The following is a 26,297-nucleotide window of genomic DNA, read 5'->3' on the forward strand; positions in this document are numbered from 1 at the left end:
TCCAAGCATTATTTAAGTAAAGGTGCGTCAAGCTGCTCATATATAGATCAACAAGTGACCGGAAATGCCTCAGATTTGCCTGGAAATATGAGCTATTATGGTTGACGCTCACTGAACAAATGTAGGTTAGACTAATACACACATGTAAGCCTCTGGCCCTGCCCGGTAAAACACAAGTTTCTTGTCATGTTTGTCATTACCTTAGCCTATCTCGTTGGCTTGTACTCATGCGGTGTTTTTATTTTGAAAACCTCAACCGGAAGCCTTGTGGTGCTTGACTCTGTTGCAGAGGCTTTGATAGTTGAGCGCTGCCTGTGTAGTCTGTATGAGTCCAGGCTGACAACAACACCGCAACCTGAGACGGGAGAGCCAGCTAAGTAAACCAGCTAACTTAGCTCCTGTGCTAACCCCTGTGGTAACCTGTCTACTGTCACGACTGGCCATTGTCCGGCCAAGTTAAGCGAAATGTCGCTTGTTTAAAGTTGCTTCGACAAGACAAGAGAAAGAGAGAGAAGACAAAAAAAAACGGACTTTCTTGTTTGGTAAGTTGTCTGCGGTTCTGTTTAAAACAGCCAGCGAAAGACAGGTTCAGTCAGTGTTTCCATTTTGCGAGTTCAGCCTCTTGAGTTGTTAGCATACGGTCGCTAGCCAGCAAGCTGTTGATGCGTAATTGTTTTCTCTCTTATTTGAAGTCTCTGGGACTGTTAAGACACGCTTACTCTGAATGCATCACAGTAACACTTGTGCATATTTGCGCATTAAATGCATCCCTGTTGTGAGCAGGCCAACTCATACTTTTGCTGGACCGGGTTGTGTCCACCATACGAGGTAGATTAGGTGAGCGGACAGGGAGGAGGAGGAGGAGGTGGGTTAACACTTGTTGCAGACTAGGATAGACTGACTTGAATAGAAACTGATATGAAGAATTTAACTCACTAAACCAATGTATTCAGTATTAAAAAATCAAAGTTTAATCAAATGATAACAGTTTTAACATTCAATGAGCGGCATTATTAAGTACTTTTTTGGAGGTAGGTTACCTGTCTAACTCATATTTGACAAGTACAAAGTAATTTAAATCTTTGGCTAACAGTGGCATTTGCAAACGTATAACTTGTAATATTTATTATAAGTGTGTTATTAGCTCATTTTTGATAATATGCCAATCTCACTTTTAATCTACTAGTTTATGGCCTATCTCCAACACTGAGTTTACAGTAATAATAATACCTGTTTAATTTAGGGTCTACAGTCTTTAAGCATAACAATTTCATGTGAGAACCATGGTGAGAACTCCCTGTGTTAAAACTATAGCCTGCTTCTTCTTTTAGCTGTTAATGGATCAGTTGACATGAAGTTGTCTATTGTGTATGATGGGAAATTTTCTCTGTATAACTGGATGAACCAGGTTACTGACTGGATATCTTTTGCTAGTACCACAAACACAACAAACACTGGTGGTTTGCTCTATGCCCTTTTGTCTCTATGTCAGTGTTAGAAATAAAAGAAATGGCTGTGAAGATGCCCACCAAATGTTTTGATTGTGTAACAGGTCATGCTTAGAGAAATATTTGGACATCAGGGTGTTTTTTGTTTTTCTTTCTGTTTTTTTTTTTTTTGTTTTGCTTTCAGTATTGCAGTTTGTGCAGGATATTCCTGTGTCTACTGAGCCCGCATAAGACAGACAATTTCCTAATCCCTGCTGTGTTGCCCGACCCGCCATCAGAGTGAATGTTTAGCATTCCATCTTAGGAAGGCGTTTCCTGTCAACAACTAAAGTTCAAGTTTTCAACTTTAGTCTCTTTGAGCAAGCATCAGTTGATGCATATAATGAGATTCAGGGCAAATGAGCAGACACACGGACACAATGAAACCGACAGCAGCAGTATAGTTTATTGTATTTGTTGTTCTAACATTCACAGATTGAATTTACATAGATATAGTAAGTAGTGTGTAAAGGATGGCAGACAAGCAGTGATATAAAACATTATGTAACTGTAAGAATAGTAAAAAGGTAAACACAGCAGTTGAGCTTGAGTTAATGACTTTGCTGTACATTTTGTTGCTTGTTCTATGTCTGGACTTATGCCATCAGCTTGAATGTATGGGTGTGACCGTGTTTACTCAAGTCTGTGTCCGTGTAAACATTATCATTTGTTTGCTTCATTGTGGCAGTGTGAGAACACCACAGTGAAGAAGCATTTACTGTGATTTGTCTCCAACAGCCTTGAGCGTTGCCGTCGTGTTGAGTGAAAAGCTTGTGCGCTTTGTTGACACAGAGTGTGTTCCCCTCAGGCTCCTCCAACTCCTTCCTCCTGTCTGATATGTCATCGGTGCTTGGCTACAGCAGAAGCCAGAGCTCTACAGCAGACGGTTGACATCTGGTCAGGTAAGATATGCTGGGATTCCTATAAACAGTTTGAGCCAGCATGTTTTTTTCCCTCCAAAAAGAAAAACAGTCTAGTCTGTATAGTGAAGTATCTCAACACTGAAACATGTGGAAAGCATTATCAGATGTGAAGAGGAAGCCTCTGAAAGGGCTAACAGAGAGTTTTAATGTTTGTCTATCTTCACTCTCGCTATAGAAACAACTGATACAACTGATTATTGTCATAGTGTGAAAAGAACAGACCGATAAACACTGATAAACACCTCCTTTTAGATTGGAGAGTCAATTTAAGATAAACATACAAAAGTTCTTGTGATGGCAGTCTGGTATGAGTTTGCAGTGGAACCACTCATTCACTGTCAAAGCCTGATTTGCCTGTGTTACAACATGAAAACAATGACATTGTACAGTTCAGCTCCTCCCTTGTCACAGGATCCACCTTTAAAGGTACGACAGCATGATTCATTCAGAGTAATTCAGATTAGTGATGCACATTTTACAGCAGTTATGTGATGGATTAGAATCGGTCATAACAAATAAAAAATAATCTGGTATAAAGGTAAGCTGCATTAAAATGCCCATTTACACTTAAAACACATTAGGCTAAAATAGGTGCTGCATTATGAAAATACTGGACATAGGAGAAGACTCTGATTTCTGGCTCTCTTGAAAACAAAACATGTTCCAAAAAAAAGAGTAAACACATTTTAATCACAATTTATCAATTTTTATGGCAGTCATTTTCCATATGTCATTGCAGCAAAAGCACAAGTGTTATAAATAAACCAAATCATGGCTGCATCCCATTTATTGTTGCCAGTTGCTGACGTAATGGGGCTTTGTCACAATAGACCTTTTAGGCTTTGTTCAGACTGCAGGAAAATCAGATTTGTTACTCAAATCAGATCTTTAAGACAGACTGTCAGTGAACAGACTGGATTTGTGTGTCTAGACATCACCAGCCAATCTGCATGGGTTACTGTAGTAACGACATAGGCATAACTACATACACTGGTGACGCGTTTTTCCAACGCTAAAGCATGAGAAATGGAGATATATCAGCCCTCTCAAAGTTCCTGCACACAGTTTATTTCAGTGTCTGTTGTTCTGTCTGTTGTCTCTCATACTGCTGTCTGATTTGAGTGTCCTGAATGTCCAGACTGAGACAAGTCTGTAAAGATCTAATTGGAATCACATTATATACCACCTCCAAATGTGGCTATGGCTCAACCCTAACCCTAACCCAGTTTTTTTTTTTTTTACTGCCAAGACTTTCTAAAATCAATCTGGATATCCACTAAGCCTAATCCTAGCCTAATACCAGGACCCTGTAACCAAAGCAGCAGAACAAAATTCAGCCATTATTATTTTTATAATGTACACCTGTGTGTTTCTTAATGTCAACCCTGACAGACTTGTCAAAATGTCTTGCTTGGATGTAACAGACAAAAAATGGATCAGTCACTGATTAATAATATTGTTCTTGATTTAGCTCTCAGTATTGCTCCTTTAACCCTCTAGAGTCATCATTAACCTTGTGTAAATATCTTTCTCATTCAGGTTTAGCATTGTGCTGCAGTGTAAGACACTCCCAAGACAAAGTCCACAGCATTGGCATGATAGAGGCTAATTATGAGTCTTATTCTCAACTGAGTATGTCAGTGATGTAGAGACATTTTGGTTTTGTCATTCTGAGGAGAACTTTCTTTGTGTCTGTAGTTGCTGTTGACAAGGATGGCAGCTCAGGTGGAAGTTCAGACTGGGGAGGTTGGGAGGACAGTGGCGGGAGGACGACTTCACCTGAGTCCCCTGACTGACTCCAGCAATAAGGCCCTCATGGAGATCCCCTCCATCAACCAGTCCCATATCATCACTTCAGAGCCTAACAAGCCTGTTCCTGCCCCCAAACCACGGCTCACTCCCAAGCCTTTTGCTATGGAGAAAAACCCCACTATTAAGCCCATACTTGCCCCTAAGCCCCACACTAAGCCCCGACCAGAATCCACTCGCATCGTCGGATACAAACCAGACCTTCCATGCAATCCAAAACCACAGCAACCAGTAACCACTGGCAAACCCAGCCCTGTGTCAACCAACCCCAACCGTCCTGCTCCTACAGCCTTCAAAACATCTACTAAGTTGAACACTGGGCAAACAACCAAGCCTGTAGTCCAGCCGTTTAAACCAGCCCTTCCTCTTGACCCGGGAGACCCCAGCAAACCCACTTCCCCTGTGCCAGTAGAGAGACAAAAACCTAGTGCATCAAGCTTGGCCTATTCCAAGAGCCTTAAAAAACTCCCTGCAGCAGAGTGGTCTGGAACCACCAAAAAGGAAGAGAAGGACCAGATGATACCCAGTAAAGGTGGAGTGTCCATTACCAGAGCCAAGTCCATGGGTTTTCTCGCTCAGATAGGCCAAGAGGAAGAGGAAAAAGAAGAAAGTAAACCGAAGGCAGCTGTGCCACTGCGACCCCAACCCAGAGCCTCCAGGCCCAGACCTGTATCAGCTATTTTCCTCAGCAGTCCAACCAAGACAGAAGCACCAGTTCCTGCCCCTCGCTGGACTGGGAGACGACCCCTTTCGGCCGATCTCACATCCAAGTTTGAGTCTATTGGACTGTCACTACACCGTAAAACTCCCAAAGCAGACACTAAGGAGAACACTCCAGAAGAGAAAGCACTTCCGCAGAGGCGAGAGCAAGAGAAAAACTTGAAGAGTACCACACCACAAAGTACTGATGTTGTTCCTAAACCTGTCATCTCAGAACAAAGCAACAAAAAGACAGAAGAAATAAGTGTGAAAGAGAATAATGGGGATAAGCGTGGTGTTAGCATCAAGTCACGAATAAATCTCCTCCTCGATTCATCCTCTCCTGGGGCAGTGGTCACGGACCAAGTGTCTGATCTTGACTCTCCAGTGCAGCCAGTCCCTGAAACTGAACCAGCCGTAGGTGTTAAACAGCTCATCAAGCAACTGACAGAAGATACACCGCCAACTCAGAGTCCTATCATGAAACCAGCACTGAAGCCTCGCCCTCTGCCCCTCGACCTTACTAAAAGGTAAGCGCTGCCCCTAGCATCTCAGTTTGCTTTTGTCCTGTGTCTTTGTCCAAGAGTCCCATTGTCATGCATGGCTTTTGTCTTGTGTGATGTATGTTCATCAGGTTTTCAACTGAGAGGTCGCCAGACCTTGCCAGTGTTTTCTTCAGTGAAGCAACAGAGCGCCATGACATCAGCAAAGATCCTCAGAGGAGGGTAAGAGAGGGACTAAACTTTGTAGTACCTGTTGGGCTTGGTCTATATTTAGCAAACAAATGAGAGTAACCATGAGGAACACTATTACAGTGGAGTGGAAAATGTTTTCACAAGCTATTCTCTACACAATGTTACATTTTAGTGTGTTTCTTGTCAAGTTTTGCTAAATTAAAGATCATGGCATAAAGCGATAATTACAAAACCGTAAGAGAACATGTGTGCATTTGCAAAATCCTAATATGTGTAAAGCCTTGGGAAAAAATAACCTTGATGGAAGTTAAAGGAGCTTAATTGTGTATCTGCCTATATATTTACTGTTAGGCATGAACAGGACAATGTAAAATACACCTTTGAGATAAAAGAGTGCTTACATGTACTGTGGACCCCTGTCAGTCTGTTTGGCAGAAAATTTCCCTAGAGGAAATGGTGCATTGCAGCAAAAACAATTGTCACTGCCGTTGATATACAAAGCTGTGAAACCTTAGACAGCCGGCACAATAATTACCTGTGGTGGCTGCTAGTTATGAAACACGGAGAAGAGGAGATCACTGGGAAAAGGTCAACACAGAGAGGCTTTGATTACCACTGCACCACACCCACTCTTATGAGGCCAACGTAGAACAAGGGGATATCGTTTCCACACTGACAGTTGTTCATTTAATCACTGTAACTCTTTTGTGTGATGTATTTTCTCCTGTTCTGTTGGCAAGTTACATCTGTTCTGATGTCTGGTTTTGTAGTAAGAAGTGTTTCACTTTAGAGTAGATTTTTAAAGCTTTTCATTCTTTGCAATGGCTCTATATTTATTGTTGCATATTATTAAACTGGTAAAGTTTTGTAGAAATGTGCTGGATTGTTTAATCAGGTTATGGATTTGTTGTTATCACTTAACAATTTTCAGTATATCTCTACATTTTCTTAGACTGAAGAGTCAGCTAGCACCCCCACTGACCAGAGGACATTGATGGACTTAAATGATTACCAAGAGCCGCTCACAAAGGCCTCAATGACTGAAGGTCCTGAGTCCCGACAGATGTTCGGCGGTACTCCCAAGGAAAGTGGTCCCAGCGGTGAAGTGCAGACTGTACGGGCATCCTTGTTTGAAAATGTCGTGGAGAAGCACAGTGTGCTGATGGTGGATGACGGTAAACCTGCCAACAAGGCCAAAGACTCGCTAAGCAGCCCATCATATAGGAGAGCAAATAGTGAGGATGAGGGAACTCTGGTTACCGCTACCTACAAAGAGCCTGTATCTCCATCAAGTCCTCAACAGGTGCTACATGCCTTCGACACTGTGCAGGCAGTGGAAGAGAGCAGGGCAGTGAGTGAGAGCATCCCATCAGCTCAGTGGGAGGATAAGGCCATGACTTTACGCTCCAGACGTTCAGAGGGGACCAGGCCGGCGTCAGAGAGGTCTGGTTTAGCACAAGCAGAACCAGCTTTGGCAGTAACGCCAGACCAGCAGCCTCGATACCTGAGAGTTGGATCTTTGCCGAAATGGAGCCCTTCAGGTCTTGAACATGATGCAGGCGTAGAGAAAGGGATACTAAAGCAGTCACAAAGGGAAGGACAGGTGGCTTTGAATATAGACAGAGACTGGCAGAGAGAAGCGGAGCAAGAGGAAGTGGCTGCAGCTCCCAAACGTTTGAAAATGCTGCAGGCAGAAGAACAGCCGAAACCCAGGGCGACCTACTTTGCGTTGACTGGCCAAATACAAGAGCCAGTTTCTCAGGCAGGACCTGACATAGGGGACACAGCTGCACCCTATAGTGATTTCTCTGTCAAGTCTGCACAGGGAAGCTCTCAAGGAAAGATTCTTCCAGTTAGAAGGAATCCATCTTTAGATGAAGCTTTTGGAAAAGATCAAGCTGAGGAATCAAAGAAGAGGGGCCACGTATCACACAGGGATGTCAGATCAGCGTTAGACCGACAGATGGAGGAAATGATGGAAGTAGAAAAGAAAAGAGAACTAAAAAATGAGGCTGAAAGACACAATGGCAAAATGAAAGAATTGGAGAGGGAAAAACAGAGACAGCTCGAAATGGAGAAACAAGCACATTTAGAATTTGCAAGAATGAAGGAGAGGGAGAGGCAAAGAGAACATGAACGGCAGAGACAGAAAGCTTTTGAGAGGGAGCAGCAGGAGTTTGAGGAGAAACAACGTGCACTGGAAAGGCAGAAACAGCTAGAGCTCGAAAAACAGAAGATGCAAGAGATGGAGAGAGAGAAACAAAGAGAACTCGAAAGAGAGAGGCAGCAGCAGCTCGAGAAAGAAAAACGCAGAGAGTTGGAAAAGGCAAGACAGCGAGAACAGGAGAAGCAGAGACAGAGGGAGGAGGAGATGCAGAGAGAGCTGGACAGGGAGAGACAGCTGCTGGAACTTCAAAAGGAAAAGCAGAGAGTGGAAGAGCTTGAGAGAATGAAAGAGTTGGAGAGAAGACAGCTCTTGGATTTTCAAAAACAGAAGCAGAAAGAAAAGGAGAGGCAGCAGGTGTTGGAATTCGAGAAGCAGAGACTCCGAGAGAAGATGGAAAGAGAGGAGGCAGAAAAAATGAAACAGATGTCACTAGAACAGGAGATGTTAAGACTGAAAGAGCTTGATAAAGAAAGGGAAAGACAAAGGGAGATGGAGAAGGAGCGTGTGAAGGAAATGGAGAGAGAGAAGCTGAGAGAGCAGGAGAGACAGAGACAAAGAGATTTAGAAAGGGAGAGACAGAAACAACTAGAAATGGAGAGACAGGAATTAGAGAACCAGAGGTTGAGACAGCGAGAACTCGATAAGGAAAAGCTCAGGAAGGAGGAGCTGGAGAGAATGAAAGAGATTGAGGTAAGACAACTCATGGAGTTTGAAAAGCAAAAGCAAGCTGAAAGGGAAAGACAACAAATTTTAGAGTTTGAGAAACGCAGACTGAGGGAGAAGATGGAGAGGGAGGAGGCAGAGAAAATGAGACAACTAGCCAAACAGCAAGAAGCAGAGAGGGAGAGACTACAAATGTTAGTGCTCGAAAAACGCAGACTTAAGGAGAAGATGGAGAGGGAGGAGGCAGAGAAAATGAGACAGATAGCCAAGCAGCAAGAAACAGAGAGACAGCGACTAAAAGAGAAACAAAAGAAAGACGAGCAGGAGAGGTTGAGATTGGAGTCAACTCCTCTTCGGCCTAAAGTGCTGGATTTGGACTCTGTGCTCCGAAACGAACCATTTTCAAAGCCTACTTCTCAACGCAGCGATCTTGCAACAAGATGGAAGGAACCATCTCCCAGAGCAGAGGAACCCTACAAACCTTCCATCCTTGATATAGACTCTTTCACATCTCAATCTCAGCCCTCCCCCAGTAAAGATTTGTTTCCTGTTTCTAGTATTCAGGGTGTAGACTCTGGGTTTGGGGCTTGGCTACAGCCTGAGAGGGATTTAAGCTGGAAGGTGCCAGCGCAGACAGTCGGATTCACAAGCCCAGCATGGACGACATCTCCTCAAGACCCATGGGAGCTGCAGCTTGTTGAGATGTCTGTGGACAAACCAGTAGATGAACCCAGAAAACACACCAACAGACCCAGCCCGGAGCAACTCCTCCTCAGGCAGGAGGAACGGCTCACAGCTCCACAGAGACATTGGTCTGGTGTGTTGGATGACCCACTTCACTTAGCACCTTTTCCTGGGACAGAGGCCAAAACTGGTGTTTCTCCTGGTGGACTTTCTAGCGGCGCTCCTGCAGACCAGATCTGGTTACCAAGACAACCACAGCCTCCTGTAGACAGCAGGGTGGAGGTCCGGAGCCAGAGGAGATCACAGGGATCCCAGGTGAGTGAGAGTGATCCAAGGAAAACGATCAGAGGCAGACATTAATCATCTTTACGTGGAAAATGTTAACATTCTGTCATCTTTTAAAGAGTTTCAGTATGTATATATGTATGTTAAAATCAACATTTTTGTCTGGAGGCAAATTAAAAAAGCTGGAAGTAGTTTATAAAATATTACCTGTTTTAAAGTGCTTCAAGATTTACATAGTTTTATTGATACCTGATATAAAGTGCAATAGGACAAAGTGCACACAGTTATAGCTTTTTAATACACACTCAAATGTGGCATCATTCCAGTATAAAACTGCCAAAAGCTAAACTGCCAGAAAGCAGAAAGATAAGTGCAAGATGAAATGACCGGTCTTGGATGTGCTAGCTAGAACAAACTGTAAAACTCTATTCCTCTTCAAATAAATACTCTATATACTACTTACTACTATACTATGCTACTTAATACTATACTACTGAAACACATAACAATTAACATCAGTATGTATCACCAGTGAGCAACATACAGTATAGTCTAAGGCCAGTGGGGCAGTGCCATTTCTTTCATAACTGCTGGATACCAAATGGACAGTTTATTTTTAAATTTTTCAGCATTTTAAAAATTATAATGTGAGACACCTCAATGGCTTAGTGGTTAGGACACTAGTCACTTCCCTCCTTCATTTACTGTCATCTCTCTACTATCTCCACTTAAAGATGTCCTACCACTAAAGCAAAACAATGTCCATTAATCTATGCTCCTTCACTGTTAGCTAAACCATACCGCTGCAATGTATGTGCCTGTTTGAACTAGTAGATGAGTGGCCATGCACATTGTGCATTTACCAGTTGTTCCAGATTATTATGCCATATACTTGCTGCAGTGACGCTTTGTATCAAGAGTGCTGAGAAAATCAAGACGTCAATTCAATTCAAAATTATGTGGCACATGAATATCTCTCACAGACATTGCAATATACTATAACATGCAGCAAGGTAATGAACAGACTTCAGGTGTGTTTATAGAAAGTCATAATTTGATTTATTAATTCATGCTTGCAAGTAGAGAGAACATAGAATAGACTTTCACACATGGGCCGAAGTCAAGATAAAAATGTGTTTGGATACAACATTACTAAAAATGAGTGGGGCTCAGATTGTCATCAAGAAAATGTTTGCATGGCCTACAAGATTACTAAAAAAATATGTGGGGCTCTGACTCTGATTTAAAACATGTTTGAATGTTAAAAAAATAAGTACGTTTAAAAGGTTACTTCCTACTCAGATGGCAATCTCGATACCTCATCACCTACTTCAAAATAATTTTTAAAGACGCATGGTTGAACAGCCCAACTGCAGTATGCATAGTTGAGATTCTCCATACAAACAGAATGATGTAGATGCGAAGTTGACTCTGGTCTCTCTGTGTTGCTAGGAGCTGAACAGGATGCGTTCCCGCAGTGTGTCACGGCGATCGGCCCCTTCAAGCAGTGCTTTGGAGGGAAGCCTTTCCAGGATGAGGAGTCGCAGTGCCCACAGAGAACAGGACCGCCACAGCTGGGTGAGTCCAGCTGCAGCAAATTTAGCAGCTTAGTTTAAGCTTCATTACAATCACTATCATTATCGGACTATTTCTCACACAACTCTGTTGAAACATGGGAGCGGTGTAATGTGTGTGTTTGAGAGCGTGTGCATAGGTCTCATGCAATGAAGACAAACAGGAGGCAGAGGTGGAATATAGTTGACTAAACTTTGACAGGTCAATGCTGCTGTGCTCAGATATTAAATCGTCTGTGACTAATGTTGAAGGTACAGCTTGCTAGACTCGCTTCCACCCATCCCACGTCATGCTTTGAGGAAGTTGCAGCCACACACCTTCTCAGGCCTGTAATTCAGGATTGTACATGTTGTCACTACTCATCTGTCAGCAGCCTGTGAGCACAGCTCAGTGAAAGCAGTGAAGTGAAATGGCTTTTTAATGATAATGTGACCTGCAGACACACAATAGCTGTGTTACTGTTTTCCTCCTCGCTACATGGTTACACCTGACACTCCTAACTTTAACCTTGCTGTTCAGCTCTGTTTTTTCATACAAGTTGAAATGGGTCAATTGGAATTCACCTGTATATTATTCGCAGCTGTATTCATTACATGCATCATCAGCATTCAAACTGATGCGGTTTAGATACAGATAAGATACACAGAGTAGGGTTATGTTGACTCTTTGTCATTGAGACTGTAATTGTTGGCCTACACTATGAATCCAGAAGTACAGTATATTGTGTCATTTAATTACACACTGGCATGATAGAGTGCAACTGAAGTTGTCATGAGTTTAAAGGTCAATTCCGCCATCTAGTGGTTGGTTGTGTTTCAGTGCATCATTCTCGCCCCTTTCTGGTGTGTGTTGCTGCTGGCTGATGTTGAACTTGAACACGGTGCCAGCAGTGTAGCATCAGAGACAGTATCAGAGATGCTGTATCAGAGATGATGTCCCTTAAAGGCAGAGACATAAATAAGTATGCAATAAAATAAAGGATTATAAAACTGGATGTTATGAAATCATGTAAAAACGACAACGATTTTATGGAGGATTAGTAGCCATACTGTTGTTTCCTTCTTAATAACACACATCTCCAACACACTCTGAGTACTATTATTTTTATTTTCACAAAATCTAACCCTAACCCTTATTATCTCTGTATTTATACATTTAGAACAATGTTACCATGTAACATTCAAACATTGTGCGGTAATGTTGCCTTAAGATTTAAGAAGAAAGTCAGTGTTACCCAATATGAGTTAATTCATTTCCTTGGATTGCATTTACGGGCGGAAGCATTCTCAGACTACAACAATGAGCTAATAGTTGTGTGAGGTGACATCATATGGATAAGTCAGAGGGTCTGAGGCTGGTGAGCACGGGCAGAGCAGAGATGGGCAGCGGGCGTGGAGCTGTGTTGTACATGTGGACATGCTGCTTGACTCCACACTGCCTCTGGGTAAGTACCAGCACAACTCTGTCTTCTTCTCACAGATGTTTCTCTGTGAGAGACGTCATTTTACATAATACTGAAACTACAGCAGGTAGTTGTCATATACAGTGTATTGTATGCACTCAAGCTACATCCCGTATCTCCTTGTTTGTGTGTGTGTGTGTGTGTGTGTGCGTGTGGGTGTGCGTGCGGTTGCTGATTGGGTCTCTGGCTGCTGCTTTGCATGGAATGATGATGTCAGCAGAAGAGGGGAAGTGATGAGCAGCTGTGAGTCACTTCCAGTAGAGGATATTAACTATCATGAGGAGTATGTAATGTAATATGGAGCGGTTATGTCTCGCCATAAACCATTAATATTGCATCCAGAACAATTTTTGTCTGTACATCTTTCATTAAAATCAGCAGAAAAAAGAACCTTTTTTGAACCTTTCTACTGTTTCTTATCCAAGCTCACATTGTTTGTTGATCACCAATTTATTTTGAGTATGGCTGCAACAAAAACTATTGTCATTATTGATTAATCGGACAAGAATTTATTTCAATTACATGTGGGATATGCAGTCTATAATATATAAACATTTCTCAGAGGCATAATGACTTATTTTAACAGCTTTTTTGGCAAAGCGACAGTCCAAAACCCCCAAAATTATTGTATTTATGAGAATATAAAACCCAAGAAGACAAACAAATCCTAACATTTGACAGGCTGAATCCAGTTAAAGGGAAACGTCAAGATTTTACAACCTGGACCCTATTCTACCAGATTTTTTTGTCAAAGTGACAAGTTCAGTTCAGTTTCAGATCAAGTTGTCCATGAATTTTCACCAATTTATTGCGTTATTGTTTCAGCAATAAGTGATAATGAGTAGAGATGACAGAATATTAGTGAAATAATATATTTTTGTTACATGAAAGTAACTTCAGATCTGAAATATGATAAGTGTAGCTTTTTCAGATGGAGTTACTCTGTCCTCAATTGGAATACTGTACAAGAGGTAGCCATTTTCCTGCTGAGGAGTACAGGATAGAGGTCTGTTTGTAAGCTGTTGGAAACTGAGAACCTCACAGTGGACTCGCCTTTAGCTCAGCACTTCAAAGACATGTTAACCAGATTACCTGTAGGGGGCATGTGTGGACAGTTATTCAGCCTCTGTCCCAGTTTGCTCTGAGGTTAACTCCCCAAAGTATGTCTGGAGTAGGTTATTATTCTTTTATTTGAGGTACAAGATCATCCGCACAGGTCAACTGAGACCTGTTGAAGTGTTTGTCATACATGAAAACATATTTTGTAGTCTGTTCTGCTGTCAGATTTAAACAAGCGCTCACTTGGACCATTGTGATTCATTGTTTGGGCCTCATTGTGCTGACAAGTCTTGTTGATGAGAATACAGTCTCGTCATTTTGGAGCAGCCACACCTGTCCTTTCACTCCTCTCACTCACACACGTCTAATCAAGCTATTTATAGTTTTCTCCTAAACTTGTATCATGCACTCATTCTTATCTGATGAAATTTCCCTTGCTCATCCCCACTTTCATTTCACTCCAACCTTCTGTTTTCTATTTTGAATGATGAATCTTAATAGAATCATCTCTCCTTCCTCTTCTCTGTTCTGCCTGTGATACTTCACCACCTCGCCATGCAACTGAACCAGGCTGGAGCGACAGAGCACCGCAGAACATATATCACCCTCCCCTCTCCTCTCCCTCCCGCTCTGAATCAGGGACCTCCCATTCTCCCTCTCGTTCTCTCTGCCTCTGCTCCACACTCCCTCTCTCCACCCTGTTTCTCCTTGACGGTGAGTCCTACAGTGCTGAGCACAGAGAGCAGCACTGCTGACGCATTTTCTCCTACCTGCCCGTACCTGCAGAAAAAGGCGAGGAGAGAACATTTTCTCTCCGTTTCTCTTGTCTCCCCTGGATTTGACTTCCCCACCACACAGTATTCTCGCCTGGTTCTTCTATTTGGTACTGCGTTGGTTGCCCTCTGGTTTTTCCTTATGGGATACGAATGACTACAGCAGCTTTCCTTTTACCACCAGCTGTCCTGCACCATTTCCTCCTCTCAGCTTTTTTATCAGAAGATAGTATAATCCACTGTAGTATCAAGACCTGTGGAAATGTAACCCTGCTGGATGGATGGATTTTTCAACTTTTAACCTGGGCCTTGTTTCAGAAGAAACACATCCACAGCCGCTCTGGGAGAACTGTCAGATTGGCTGTAATTGAGGCTGGGATCAGGACAGACAAGCTCACACCTGGACAATTGACGGAGGTGTTACCGAGTGCTCTTAAAAGTCCAATTCTCATCCTCTGCATTATTAGCACAGCCTGCCTATGTGATGGAAATGGATAACTGAATGTTCTGCCAAACATACATACAGACGTGTTGAGGGTGTGATATAGTTATTCCTGCTTTTCAGTTCTGTACGTGAGTAGTTGTCACTTTCTGTACTTGAAGCCAGAGAAACATGGCAGAGAAACCTGTTGGTTGCCAGCACAGCAGTTTTTCAGGCGCTCTCACAGAGTAGTGCCCTGCATAACTAATAGTAAGTGTTGGACTCAGTGCAACCTTACGTAACCTCTACATGCCCACTCGGTTGGTGAGGCAGGAATATCACAGCATATCTTGTGTGCATCGAAATAGACATTAGAAAGCTTCACAATTCACTTTAGGCCGACAGCCTGGAGCCTTGATGGTGATGAGTTCTGATGGCTCCACTGGGACTGCACTGCAGAAAGGCCATTTAGAAGTGAAATAGAGCAGAGGCTCAGTCCTGTAACGGTCAGGAACCGGCTGTCGGTATTCGTGCTGCAGTGCTATAAGCAGCAGACGCCACTGTCACCTCAACGTCGGACTGGCTGTGCTGTGTTGTTGTTGTCTCTGTCACCCTCTGCACTACTGCAGTATTGACCTAGCATCACACACCAGTGAACACCTAGGTCACTCTCCTCGGGACTGCTACCTTTTTCCAGCATAACTAGACTCTAATGATTCCCTGCTGCTGTGATAAGAAGAGTCACAGCTCAGCTCGGAGGCTCTGTTCTGACACGGCAGGTGTTGAGTGTACTGGGTCGCGATGGAGTATCTGGGGGACAAGCTGTCAGTGGCACACTCTCAGGTGTCAGGATGGGTGGGAAATGTGCGACGCTCACTCCATGGGGCAATCAGCTTTTTGTCCAGCTCGGTAGAGAGGGGAGGGGGGAGAGAGGATGGGACCGGAGACTTCAAGAGAACCAACTCCCTGCGCTCTCTGGCTTCTCGCAGCAGGGAATCTATCCGCAGGTTCTCATTGCGCAGCCAGCAACGTCTGTCCCTACGCAGGCGCACCGCACCCAACACCCCCACTGCTGTAAGACAACACACTCATTTAAAGTACAAACACACACACCAGGGAAGCACTGGTACTGTCTTCCACTGCTGATACCAACTGCAAACAATAATCCGACACCAATATATCCAATATCCAACTGACTGATATAGCTGTTAGTTCATACATATTTACTGTATAACATCTGTTAGAGTTAAATAAAGCACACATGGAATTGAAGGCATTTTGAAGTGATGTTGTGCAGTTCTGCAGTGTCACCATGTTAACAGCTGCTGCTTCATCGACAGTTTGGTCTCGAGCCAAACATCTCCAACATCTCAAGAACTCATCCATCTGCCTTGTTATGCTTCTTCTGACTTTTTAACCTCCTGCTGCCTTTCATTCATCTCTTTCTCTCTATCTGTCTTTCCTGTCATCACTTCTCTATCTTACATTGTCCCTGACACAATGTCTCTTTGTTTAACAACACTGCTATACTAGTTCTTCAGGTTATTATGTCGTCTAGTATGTGGTTTTTAGTTTGTTGTTTTTTTTTTGTAATAGGCACTGCTCTGTTCTCTGCGTACAGGACAGATTTATAAATCCATGTAGGGACATGGATACATTGCAGTAGAGTCATTCCTATCTTTAGGTTACGCCTGTTTGCTACACTGTAGTGCAACACCTCATGAGTCACAACTTAAGATAAGAGGTGTTTTCATGGCGTCTGCATGACTACCAGCTGTGGTGACATGTCTTTTTAGTCGGCCTGTACAGATGTGATTGTGGTGTCTAAGAGCCGCGGGCCTCCCCTCTGGGCCGGTGTTAAGCAGATGAGTGACAGTAAGAGGCTAGCTGAATGGGGTAGACAGTAGCCAGGTAGACAGTAAATGGCTGAGAGGAAGGAGAGGATGTGGAAATCACAACTACCCATTGATTGCAGTACCACAAATTCAACTGCTAACAGTCAATATCCAGTTAACAGATTTTAATATTTAATCTGGAGCTTTATTGTTGCTTTACTGAATCTCTCTGTAAATAGCTGTATTGTCACTACATGATATTTTAAATGGCTGTACAAGTGAATGAAAGTGGATATTGATATCTGACTCATTCATAATATTAACCCAATCGCTAAACTACTTAACTACTCTGCTGTGGCATTTGTGTCATATCATATGTTGTATAAATATAAACTGACAACTGCTGGTGTCGACCAGACTCTGACATCACCCTCCTGGTGTCTTGTGTTGTGGATGCAAGTGGGAAAACATATGGAAAAATATTGTTTCCATATGTTTCAGAAGTTAATAAAAATGTAAAAAACAGTGAACGTCAAATTTATATAATAAATCAAAAGTAAATTACATGAGTAAGTTATTGTCAAGAGAAATAATGTATAGTAATATTTTTAGTAATTTATTTATGGTAGACTAAACCAATGAAGAGTACGTATGTACAACAGTCAACAGAAATAATCACAAACGAAACTGGCAGCCTGTGATATAAACGTGTATTTATGTGAGCATTGCTAAAAAACAAATGTCAAATTGATGATTATAACTGACAGGTGATGGTTATTCTTGAATATCTTTACATTTAATTGTCAAAAAATATGAACTCATACAATAGTAATGTTGGCAAAAACAGGAAAATAAACCCCGGACTGAAAGTAATGAGAATTAATCCTTTTAAAGTCTCCGCTCCCTTCTCGGCCACATCCCAACATTCAGCTGATGTCAGGTCCAAGTTCTTAAGCCAAGTCAGGTTTTTTACATTCTTTCCCTCCTTTCTTACTAGATGCTTTGCACTGCATTGAACCCCTCGTCTGTATGTATCACTTATGTAATGAAAGAATAACACAGTGCTGTTCAGCTTGACCTAGCAGGGGACGTTTTTATTATATGTAACCCGTTTGACGTGCGGCTAGAATGCCCATTTGTTGACATGAGATTAGCGCTCGCGGGAGCACTTGTTAGGAATATCTGTAGGATATTGATATTGATTACCGCTGCGTCCATGAGTGCACGCATAGCATACTTTCCCACCCTGCCCCAGCCGGATTGATTAGACAATGGAGAGTGGAGACATACTAAGGGGTCTACTGTTGTGATTGAGACAGTTTTTATGGCTGTTAATAGTTTTACATTATTCAATTCAGACCTAAGATAACCCACTTATCCATTTAAAGACTGCAGCTCTGAAGATGCACACACATTCCTCTACGGCGTTAAAGGCTTGTGTTTTTGATGCTCTGTTCTTTTTAATTCACTATTACCTCTACAGTAGCTGCTCACTTTGTGTTTACCACTCTGATGTAACACCATCTGTTTAGATGTTTTACAGGCTTCCCCTTTTTCACTGTAGCGGCAAAGCAATTATTCACTTTCCATTTCACTGTTTAGGCTGAAGGAGAGATCGTTCCTGTGTGAATGTGTCACAGGTCACGCGTAGCACTGCAGCGTTATCGAGTAGAAGTTTCCAAGACCTCGTTCCAGCCCCTTCCTCCGCAGATTGTCAGTCAGCCCTGTTCAGTGATCAGGCCTTTCTCTCCTTCATCCTTCCATTCATCCGCTCTTTGTTATGTTATTTCCCCCCGACACACCCTTCCTGTCGTCGTCTAGGGGAAGCTGGCTATTGCTAATGTTATTAAGGAAAAGCTTTGCCTTCTGACAGCTATAAATCATAGTTACGAGACCTGCTGGTTTGGGTAGGCCACATTTTCCATGTTTGTTGCTGATAGTAGAGACTATACCTGTGAGCATCAGTCATAAAAGTTTTTTTATTTTTATTGTTGGGTCAATAAACTTGTCTGATCCGGTGCTGTAGCATGCAGAGATGAATGCAAACTGCACCAAAAAAGAAAACAGAAAGAACCCAATTGAAGTTAAACACCAAGGCTGTTAAAAGCTCCTATTTTACTGAATAATAAATGGTATGAGATTATGAATGAGCCTCTAAAGGCTTTTCAGCTGCTGCTTTGAGTGGGCTGCCATAAGTCCTTTCTTTCAGCAGTTGTATAACGGCGCCTCTCTGAAACATGTTCCAGCAAAGGCAAATATACCTCCTCTATGCTGGCCAGGTTAGGGTGTGTTCAGGGAGTGTTCAGGCTGTGTAACACTCATGCACACATACGATAGGAATTTTTATCATCAGAATTTATACGACCTAGTTTTAAGTTGATTTTTTTTCTTGGCATTTTGACAACACTGACAGAAGCTTAAGACAGGCAAAAGAGAGAGAAGGATGACATAATACCAAGAACCCCGCCGGGAGCTGAAGCGAAGATTGAGTAATTACATAGTACGCTCACAGTGATGCCCCCTACAGGGCCACCTCACTCATCAAGACAGTGTCTGCTTTAATCAAGCTGGGTTGTACGATGTTTCTAGGCAAAAGTGTTAAAACCTGTTTAAAACTGTAAACTGGAAGGCAGCCCTGCTGTAATAAAGACGCAGAAGACATTAGAAATCACAGAAAAATTGGGATAATGGTGCACACTTTTAGACAGTCTTGAGACAGAAGTATTAGTGCAAAGAATGAAATTAGAGTGGACGCACCTGTTTTGGAAAATTACAAAAAAATATAAGGAGGCAGCCTTCGTCATCGGAAAGGGGTTTTCAGACACTGTTAGACGATCCATTAAGTACTTCGTTTAAAGCACACTGGGCCCTTGAACTTTGTAAATGAGCTATTTCAGCACAATAAATGTGTTTATTATATCTTTATATCTATATTATATCTCTTATATGTTATCTGTAACTCAGGCAAAAAAGAACGAAAGGTACATACTGGCTGCCCCCATGCATTAGATGTGTTATGGATCTATTGCTTCAGTTGATACTATCGTGACACACACTACATTGTTTCATTGTCAGACTTACTGCCGTACGTTATTCTGGGCAGCCATTCTTTATGGAAAGCTGAAGGTTGAATTAGCCGCTGCGTGTAATCGAGCCCACCACGAACACCAGATAAGTGGAGTATTTGTTTCCTGATTCTGTATGATCAGCCTACGGGTTAATTTATACTCCATGCTTTGTTCCCCACTCAAGTGTTGGTGGACACAGGGCTCAAAAGTGTGTGTATATGAGAGGGTAAGTGGTGTGACCCTGTGATGTCAACTTGAAAAGCGCAAGTGTGGTAAATCCTTGAGAAGAGGATGAACTTGAGCACAAGTACTTTCTCAGACGCAGGGAGCAGCGGCATTGAATGCCATTCTCACTGTTCTCTGTTTTCCTTTTTTTACTCTGCCAGGAAAGGCACAGTTGACGAACGACATCTGGCTCCACTGTTCTTTTTATCTTCCACTCACTCAATCAAAATTTCTCACAGTCACACTCCAGATTTTCTTTCTCATTGTCTCTGTCCAACTCTTTTTTTTTTTCCCCCTCTGCAGGGCTCTCACATGTACAAAGAAAACAAGGATTGCATTCACTTACAGTCACTCCTCAATAAACATCACCGCTGAACTGAGCTCTCATAGTCTAGGAACCTGAGCAATTACCAAGCCAGGTGTATCACATTTCTCTGTCCACCCCTCGGGCAACATCTGAGGACAGAAGGATTTTCTATTGTTTTTTCCTATATAGGCCAGGGTTATCAGTTCATGCGCAGGCGTGCCTCTGCGAGCCGTGTTTGGTTTTGAGACAGTATGTCCTCTGTACAGGCCTCATTAAAAGAGGCACGGTTCAGTACACAGCAAACACACACTCAATCACCCACCCATCTTGGTCTTTGTCCCCACTCTGGTCCCGTCTCCATTAACTCGTCCGTTCACCTTTCATTATCCGTCTTACCACTGCAGGCCGCTCAACCACGACACTCAGCTCTTCAGTAGTAGTGATGACGATTTACTGTCTACTGGACTTTATTATTCATAATAACAGGTTATTATTCCTGTCACTTAAGCAGATTTATGACCTGTTTATCTTGTCTTAGCTATATAAATATTAAAGGACAATTCACAAAAACATTTAACAACTAGGGTGAGATAATGTCACCTTCACTAAGTTGCATTGATGTAAAGTGTGAGTTGCATACACAATGAGAGACCTGCTTTTGGTGTCTCTCAGGCTAGTCTGTTATATAACTTCAATCCAATTTGATTCCTCCACATTCATTAATAATCTCTCTCTCTCTCTCTCTCCTCTTGCCTCTAGGTGCAGCAGAAGCAAAGTGTGAGCAGTGAGGAGGAGGGGAAGGGTTCAGAAACTCCAGTGCGTGACACTGACAGTCAGTATGGGACCTGGGAGACGGGACTGCGCACTGACGACAGGTAAACGCACACTCTGACTGCACTACCTGCATCTTACATGCACACAGCACAGGTGAATAAATTATCTGAGCTGTCCATCATGAAATGGTATGCAACACATATACACACATACACTCTACAAGTGTAATAGAGGGGAAATAACTCTTATATATATTTTTCATGTAGAATAACTGGATTAAACTGGACTTAATTTCAACTTGTCTGAAGGCTTGTGTCTATCTGTGTGCCTGTGTCAAACAGTTCAGCTGGAATATAAAATGTAAATAATGGGAATAAAAAACAGTTACCATTTTTCATCAAATAAAAGATGGTAGTCAATTAAAAGCCAGGTCTCTAATAATGGCTGGGTGTGTGGTCAACACTGACGCCAAAAAACAGGGCAGGGGAAAATACATTGGTGAAAAACCTTCTGGTACCTGTTAAATAATATGCATGCCAGTTATACATAAGTAGTAGTAACCTGGAGGTAACTCCATTTCTGGGAGTAGCCTTCTAACCGACTATCACAAAGTAAGTAAGTAAGTAAATTAACGTAATTACCGTCATGCAGACACAAATATAACAAACAAAGTAGATCAGAAGGAGGCTTCGTACTAAAATATAAACAAATATATTCATCAGACAGAGGGAATAAGAAATAAAGGTATCTCTCTAATATAAACCTGCTTCCAATATAAGCGTGGTACCCTCTGCAGGTCCTGATCACTGTTTGAGGAAATGCGGTAGTTGGTCAGAGTGGAGCACAAACAGTCAGTAGCTCCAGTTTTCTCCTGCAATCTGTTACTGACCTCCTGTGGTGAGAAAATAATATCACAACATTGACAAGCTGAAAAGAAGCACATTAATTCTCTTGTCATCTGTAAAAAAAAGTTTCTTTGGTCTTTTTTTATATTCATAATGAATAAGATGACGTCAGTCTTTTAAATGCATAGTATGTATGAAATGCTGTTGTTAACTGTCATTGTGACAGGGGAGGCCCACAGTCTGTCTTTTAAGTGCGTCATCTACATCACAGCTTCCCACAGTAAAGGCAGGAACAAAAGAAAAGATGTGACTCACACTCTGTTTAATTTGTAGCTGTGCTCACAGTAGCCACACATTATTTTTAGAGGTGTTTCTAAACTATTTTTTCCTTCTTTTTAACCATTTTCAGTCTGACTCCTGCCACTCCCAGCTCAGAGAGCAACTTCAGCTCACCAAGAAAGCCCAGTCCATCGCACACGCCCGGCGAACAGGCCACATTGTTTGATACCGACACCCCGGATGGCCTTCCTCCATCATCGTCATCCGAGAACCAGCCGCTCCCTTTCCCTGATGTAAGTGTCATCCGAGTTAACCACAGCTGAGCTTTTTGGATGGCACATACCACCACGCGTGCCCCTCATCAGTCTCTCGTTTCTCTTACATGTTTTATCAACACATGTTCCTCATGACTGCACTGACACTTTTGCCCTGGATTTATTCTCTCCCTGTGTCTGCGTGTCCAGGCCCCGACTACTCTGTTAGACAACAGCGCTCTCCGCTCCAGAGCTCAACTGGGAAAGAAGCGAGCCCCACGGACAAGACCCACCAGAGCTGTCCGTCAGCATGCTGCCCAGAGAGAAGGAGAGGGAGGAACCGCTGGGGACTGGCTTTATAGAGACTCCACAGGTTAGCATGTCTACTAGAACTGAAGTCTTTGGTTTTTTTTAGGTGGGGCAATAGAAATTTAAATCAAGATAATAATATATATGTTGTAATGTGATAGATTTCTGGAATATAGCTCAAATAACTATAAACAATATTGGGCAGAACTACTGGATAATCCAGTAAGTACCTGACAATTCAGGGTACTTCATTGCCTGATACTAAAATCCTCTAAATCCACTAAAGCAGTGGCTTAACATTATCTGAGATCTTAAAAGGATCGCTGTGACAGTATGAACAATGTGGCAAAAATCTCTAAAGGTGCCAAACATCTATCATCCCACAGTATATTTCATCATATTTCCCAACCCTACTGGGCACCAAACAAGACTAGCCAAACTTTACAAGATGTCATAAACTGGATTTAATCACATGACCTATTTCTTCACTACACATTGAACAGATATATGTGGAAATGATACTGTTTAAAGTTTAATTTTGTTCAAATGCAATTTCAATGTGTCAGTTGTCCATTCACAAAACAATATACATTTGTGCTCTTCCTGTGACAGAGGAGAGGGTTGAGAGTAAGAATGATGACTCGGACTCTGAGGAGCAGGCCAGAGCAGATGCCAGCCCTGCTGTTGCTTCTCAACCACAGAGGATCGCCCTGTTCCCTGGAGTGGACCCTTCAGCTTTAAAGGTGAGTTTTATACAAGGAGGAAGAAAAATGAATCCACTGTAAGCACTCACCAAATATAAAGTTTGTTAACCTGATTTGTTAGTCTGATTTGATGCTATATAGTGATATTGTACAGTGCTGTAATTGTTCTAATCTCTCTGATCATGTATCAATGGGATTTTATTAAGAAATAAACTAGAATGACTCATCACTAAAAAAAGTTAAGCATGATCTATTCCTGTTATCAGGCACAGTTAAAGAAGAGGGGCGATTCTGACAATCAAATTGATGGACCCTCTCCCTCCCCTTCCCAGCTTTCCCGCTCCCCTAAATCCCCCTTCCTCCCACGGGCAGCGCGTGTACTGCCCCCACCTGGTGGGAAAGAAAATGGGTAAGAGACTCCAGTAGGGAGGAATTATTCTCTAGTCATGAGGATTTTTTCACGCATTGTTTAGCTGTTTGTTTTTCTTGCATTCACTGTCCTCTTCTGTCTGTCCCTTGTCTCTGCAGTGAGGAGGACTCACCTCAGTGGTTGAAAGAGCTGAAGTCCAAGAAGCGCTTGAGTCAATATGAAAATGAGAGTTAAATAAATAGTGAGGTGAGATAGTTTTTGACTTTTCTACCTTTCTTTCACTGTAAGGGAGAAATATCAATTTTTAACACCTGTTATCATTTTATTCTCTCCTCAAGGTTGCCTTAACAGATGAATCTATGAGAAACAGAAGCCTTAACGTTTGACCCAGAGAGTAGGAGGGGTAAATCTACCGCTGCTGATGTATTTTTTTTTCTGTTTGGGTTTTGTTTTTTGTTTTTTGTTCTCTTCCCATCTGGGTCGATAAATGTGCATGGTGCCTTTTTATGGAGTCTCCGTCTTATGGAAAAAGAAATCAAGCAAGGAGAGAGGAGGAAAAAAAACCATCAGACTGCTCTGCTTATCCATTTCATGCTTGAATCAGTGGGAGCTCTTTTGTACCAGGAGGGACTTCACATGAACACTTTAATAGGGACCAGGAGACGTGTGGGTGGGGGCAGGGAGGACAAAAAGCCAATGATTTCCTGTCGAGCTGCATTTCAGGAAATGGTTAACTTGTGGGACCATGACGCCTCTTCACCCTGGACGTGCTTCATTGTGTGCTGGAGGACAATCCAGCCTATCTTCTACGAGATGTTTGTAATCTAGTTTTCTTCCTCGACTAATGTGTATAAGTTGGCCACGTCTGTGGTATATGTGCTTATCAGTCAACGGAGGTTGACGACGGAATCACACAAGCGTCGCCATAGGATAACATTTCAGTCACTAAAAGTCTTGAATACAGAGAACAAATCACCACTGACTTGATGGTCAGTGGAAGTGTGTATCATGTTAGTAATCAGGAGATGTTATATTTGTATTATTGTTGATTTAACAGACAGAGAGCTAGTTTTGAAAAAAAAAGAGAACATTAAGATGCATCACTACAATAAAGGCTCCTACGCCTTTTACTTTGATACACTCACAGCCTAACAGTGTCAGAATTGCTGCATACTATGTATCTTTTTGTCTCATTATCTAATATTAAATATTTGTTTTTGTGGAAGAGAGAACGGGGGACTTTTGGCCAAGTGACTTTGCATCTGTCAATCATGCACACACTCCTTATCAGCACAAATACACTCTTCAATCCTGTATGAAAACACTAATCAACCTGTCTTCCTCTCACTTTTTAATACATTGAATGATTGTAACGGTAAGCATCCATTAAAAGCCATATTCAACTTGTAGAGCTCACACTCCATTTTTTTTCCAGAAAATGTGCAATCCCCCCCCCTCTATTTTATTATGTGCATGCACAATCTTTGCTGTTAAACCAGGCTTCGCTCAAACTGACTGGCCCAGAGTGTCAGGGTGTTGGCTCACACTACTCCAGCGCAGCGGAGGGATGGTTTGTTCACTACATTGTTCAAATTACTCTATCCCTTCCGCATCGCTCCAAACAAATGTGACTATTTGCACCTGCTTTACAGCTTCCTCCTCATGTCTGCCATCCACCCGCCAACTCTGAGCTTCTATTAAGCACTTTGTCACTTGATGCACTACAGCACTGACCTCTGCAACCCCCCCCCCCCCCCCCCTCTCTCTCTCTCTCATTGACCATGTCCTCCCGTGTTTGGGTGAACTCATCAGAGTGCTCATGCAATACAAAGTGAATGTGTTGATCGAGTCTTTTGGAGCGATTGTCCCTGGTTTCTATGTACATGATGTTTTACTTTGTCATAAATGTGAGGGTTTATTTTTTATGTCCTTCTTTGTCCTTTTTTAATTTGAAAGTAAAGCTGTATATTACACTGTGTTGTACTGGCCAGTGTCCTAAAGTGAATAAATTCTTAATAAAAAATTTACTTGACTTGAGCTGCAGTTTCTGTCTAGTGTTTTGTTCGGATAAGTTTACCCCTATAAAACATTCAAAAAGGAGTATTTCCTTGACTAGTGTTGTGTGTCTTTCTATTTTAAATCAAATCACACACTGAAAGTTTTATTTAGCCAAGCAACATCTGAGAATAATACTGACATGAATCTAATCAAAGCAACTTGGCTTTGTTAGTCAAACCCATGGACAGAAACAGATATTCATGAAAGAGCTGTATTTGATCTCAATGATAACACTAACCTGAATTTGTGAGGAAGTTGAGTGCAGTTAAGCTCGGGTGTAGTCCGAGAGTGTGTGTATGTTTGTGTGTGTTTGTGCTGAGCGGGGCTGTTTGCTGAATCCTCTTGGCTCCCTCTCCCTGTGCCCGCACACAGTGCTCGCTGGCAGGCAGTCGGACAGGCAGGGCAGCGTGTGCCAACACAGCTGCCTATTGAGAGGCAGCGTTACGGACACAATGTGAGCGACAGACTTGCTGTATCAACAGCTCCACCTTTTCTGCTGTTGTGGCCAGAAATAAACCATAAATACCCCCCCTGTCCCTGCCCTCTAATGGCTCAACCCCACCAAAC

At 42.4% G+C, this 26,297-nt stretch overlaps 1 protein-coding gene across 2 annotated transcripts; it reads left to right on the forward strand.

The window, feature by feature from the left end:
• Positions 1-372: 372 nt before the first annotated feature.
• si:ch73-138n13.1 (calponin homology domain-containing protein DDB_G0272472) lies at positions 373-25,671 on the forward strand. Of its 2 annotated transcripts, none has more exons than XM_053325730.1 (13): positions 373-542; positions 2,226-2,389; positions 4,109-5,448; positions 5,553-5,643; positions 6,566-9,442; positions 10,865-10,990; positions 20,897-21,012; positions 22,166-22,328; positions 22,500-22,662; positions 23,211-23,341; positions 23,569-23,711; positions 23,831-23,918; positions 24,011-25,671. In XM_053325730.1, exons 3-12 carry the CDS (start codon positions 4,124-4,126, stop codon positions 23,904-23,906), a joined length of 5,211 nt encoding a protein of 1,736 aa, XP_053181705.1. In that variant the 5' UTR covers positions 373-542; positions 2,226-2,389; positions 4,109-4,123; the 3' UTR covers positions 23,907-23,918; positions 24,011-25,671. The 2 variants fall into 2 exon arrangements, with proteins under 2 accessions (XP_053181705.1, XP_053181706.1); XM_053325731.1 differs by having other exon boundaries at positions 2,296-2,389.
• The last annotated feature ends 626 nt before the right edge of the window (positions 25,672-26,297 follow it).

The sequence above is a fragment of the Scomber japonicus genome, chromosome 9 (assembly GCF_027409825.1).
Source record: "Scomber japonicus isolate fScoJap1 chromosome 9, fScoJap1.pri, whole genome shotgun sequence".
NCBI classification, from domain to species: domain Eukaryota; kingdom Metazoa; phylum Chordata; class Actinopteri; order Scombriformes; family Scombridae; genus Scomber; species Scomber japonicus.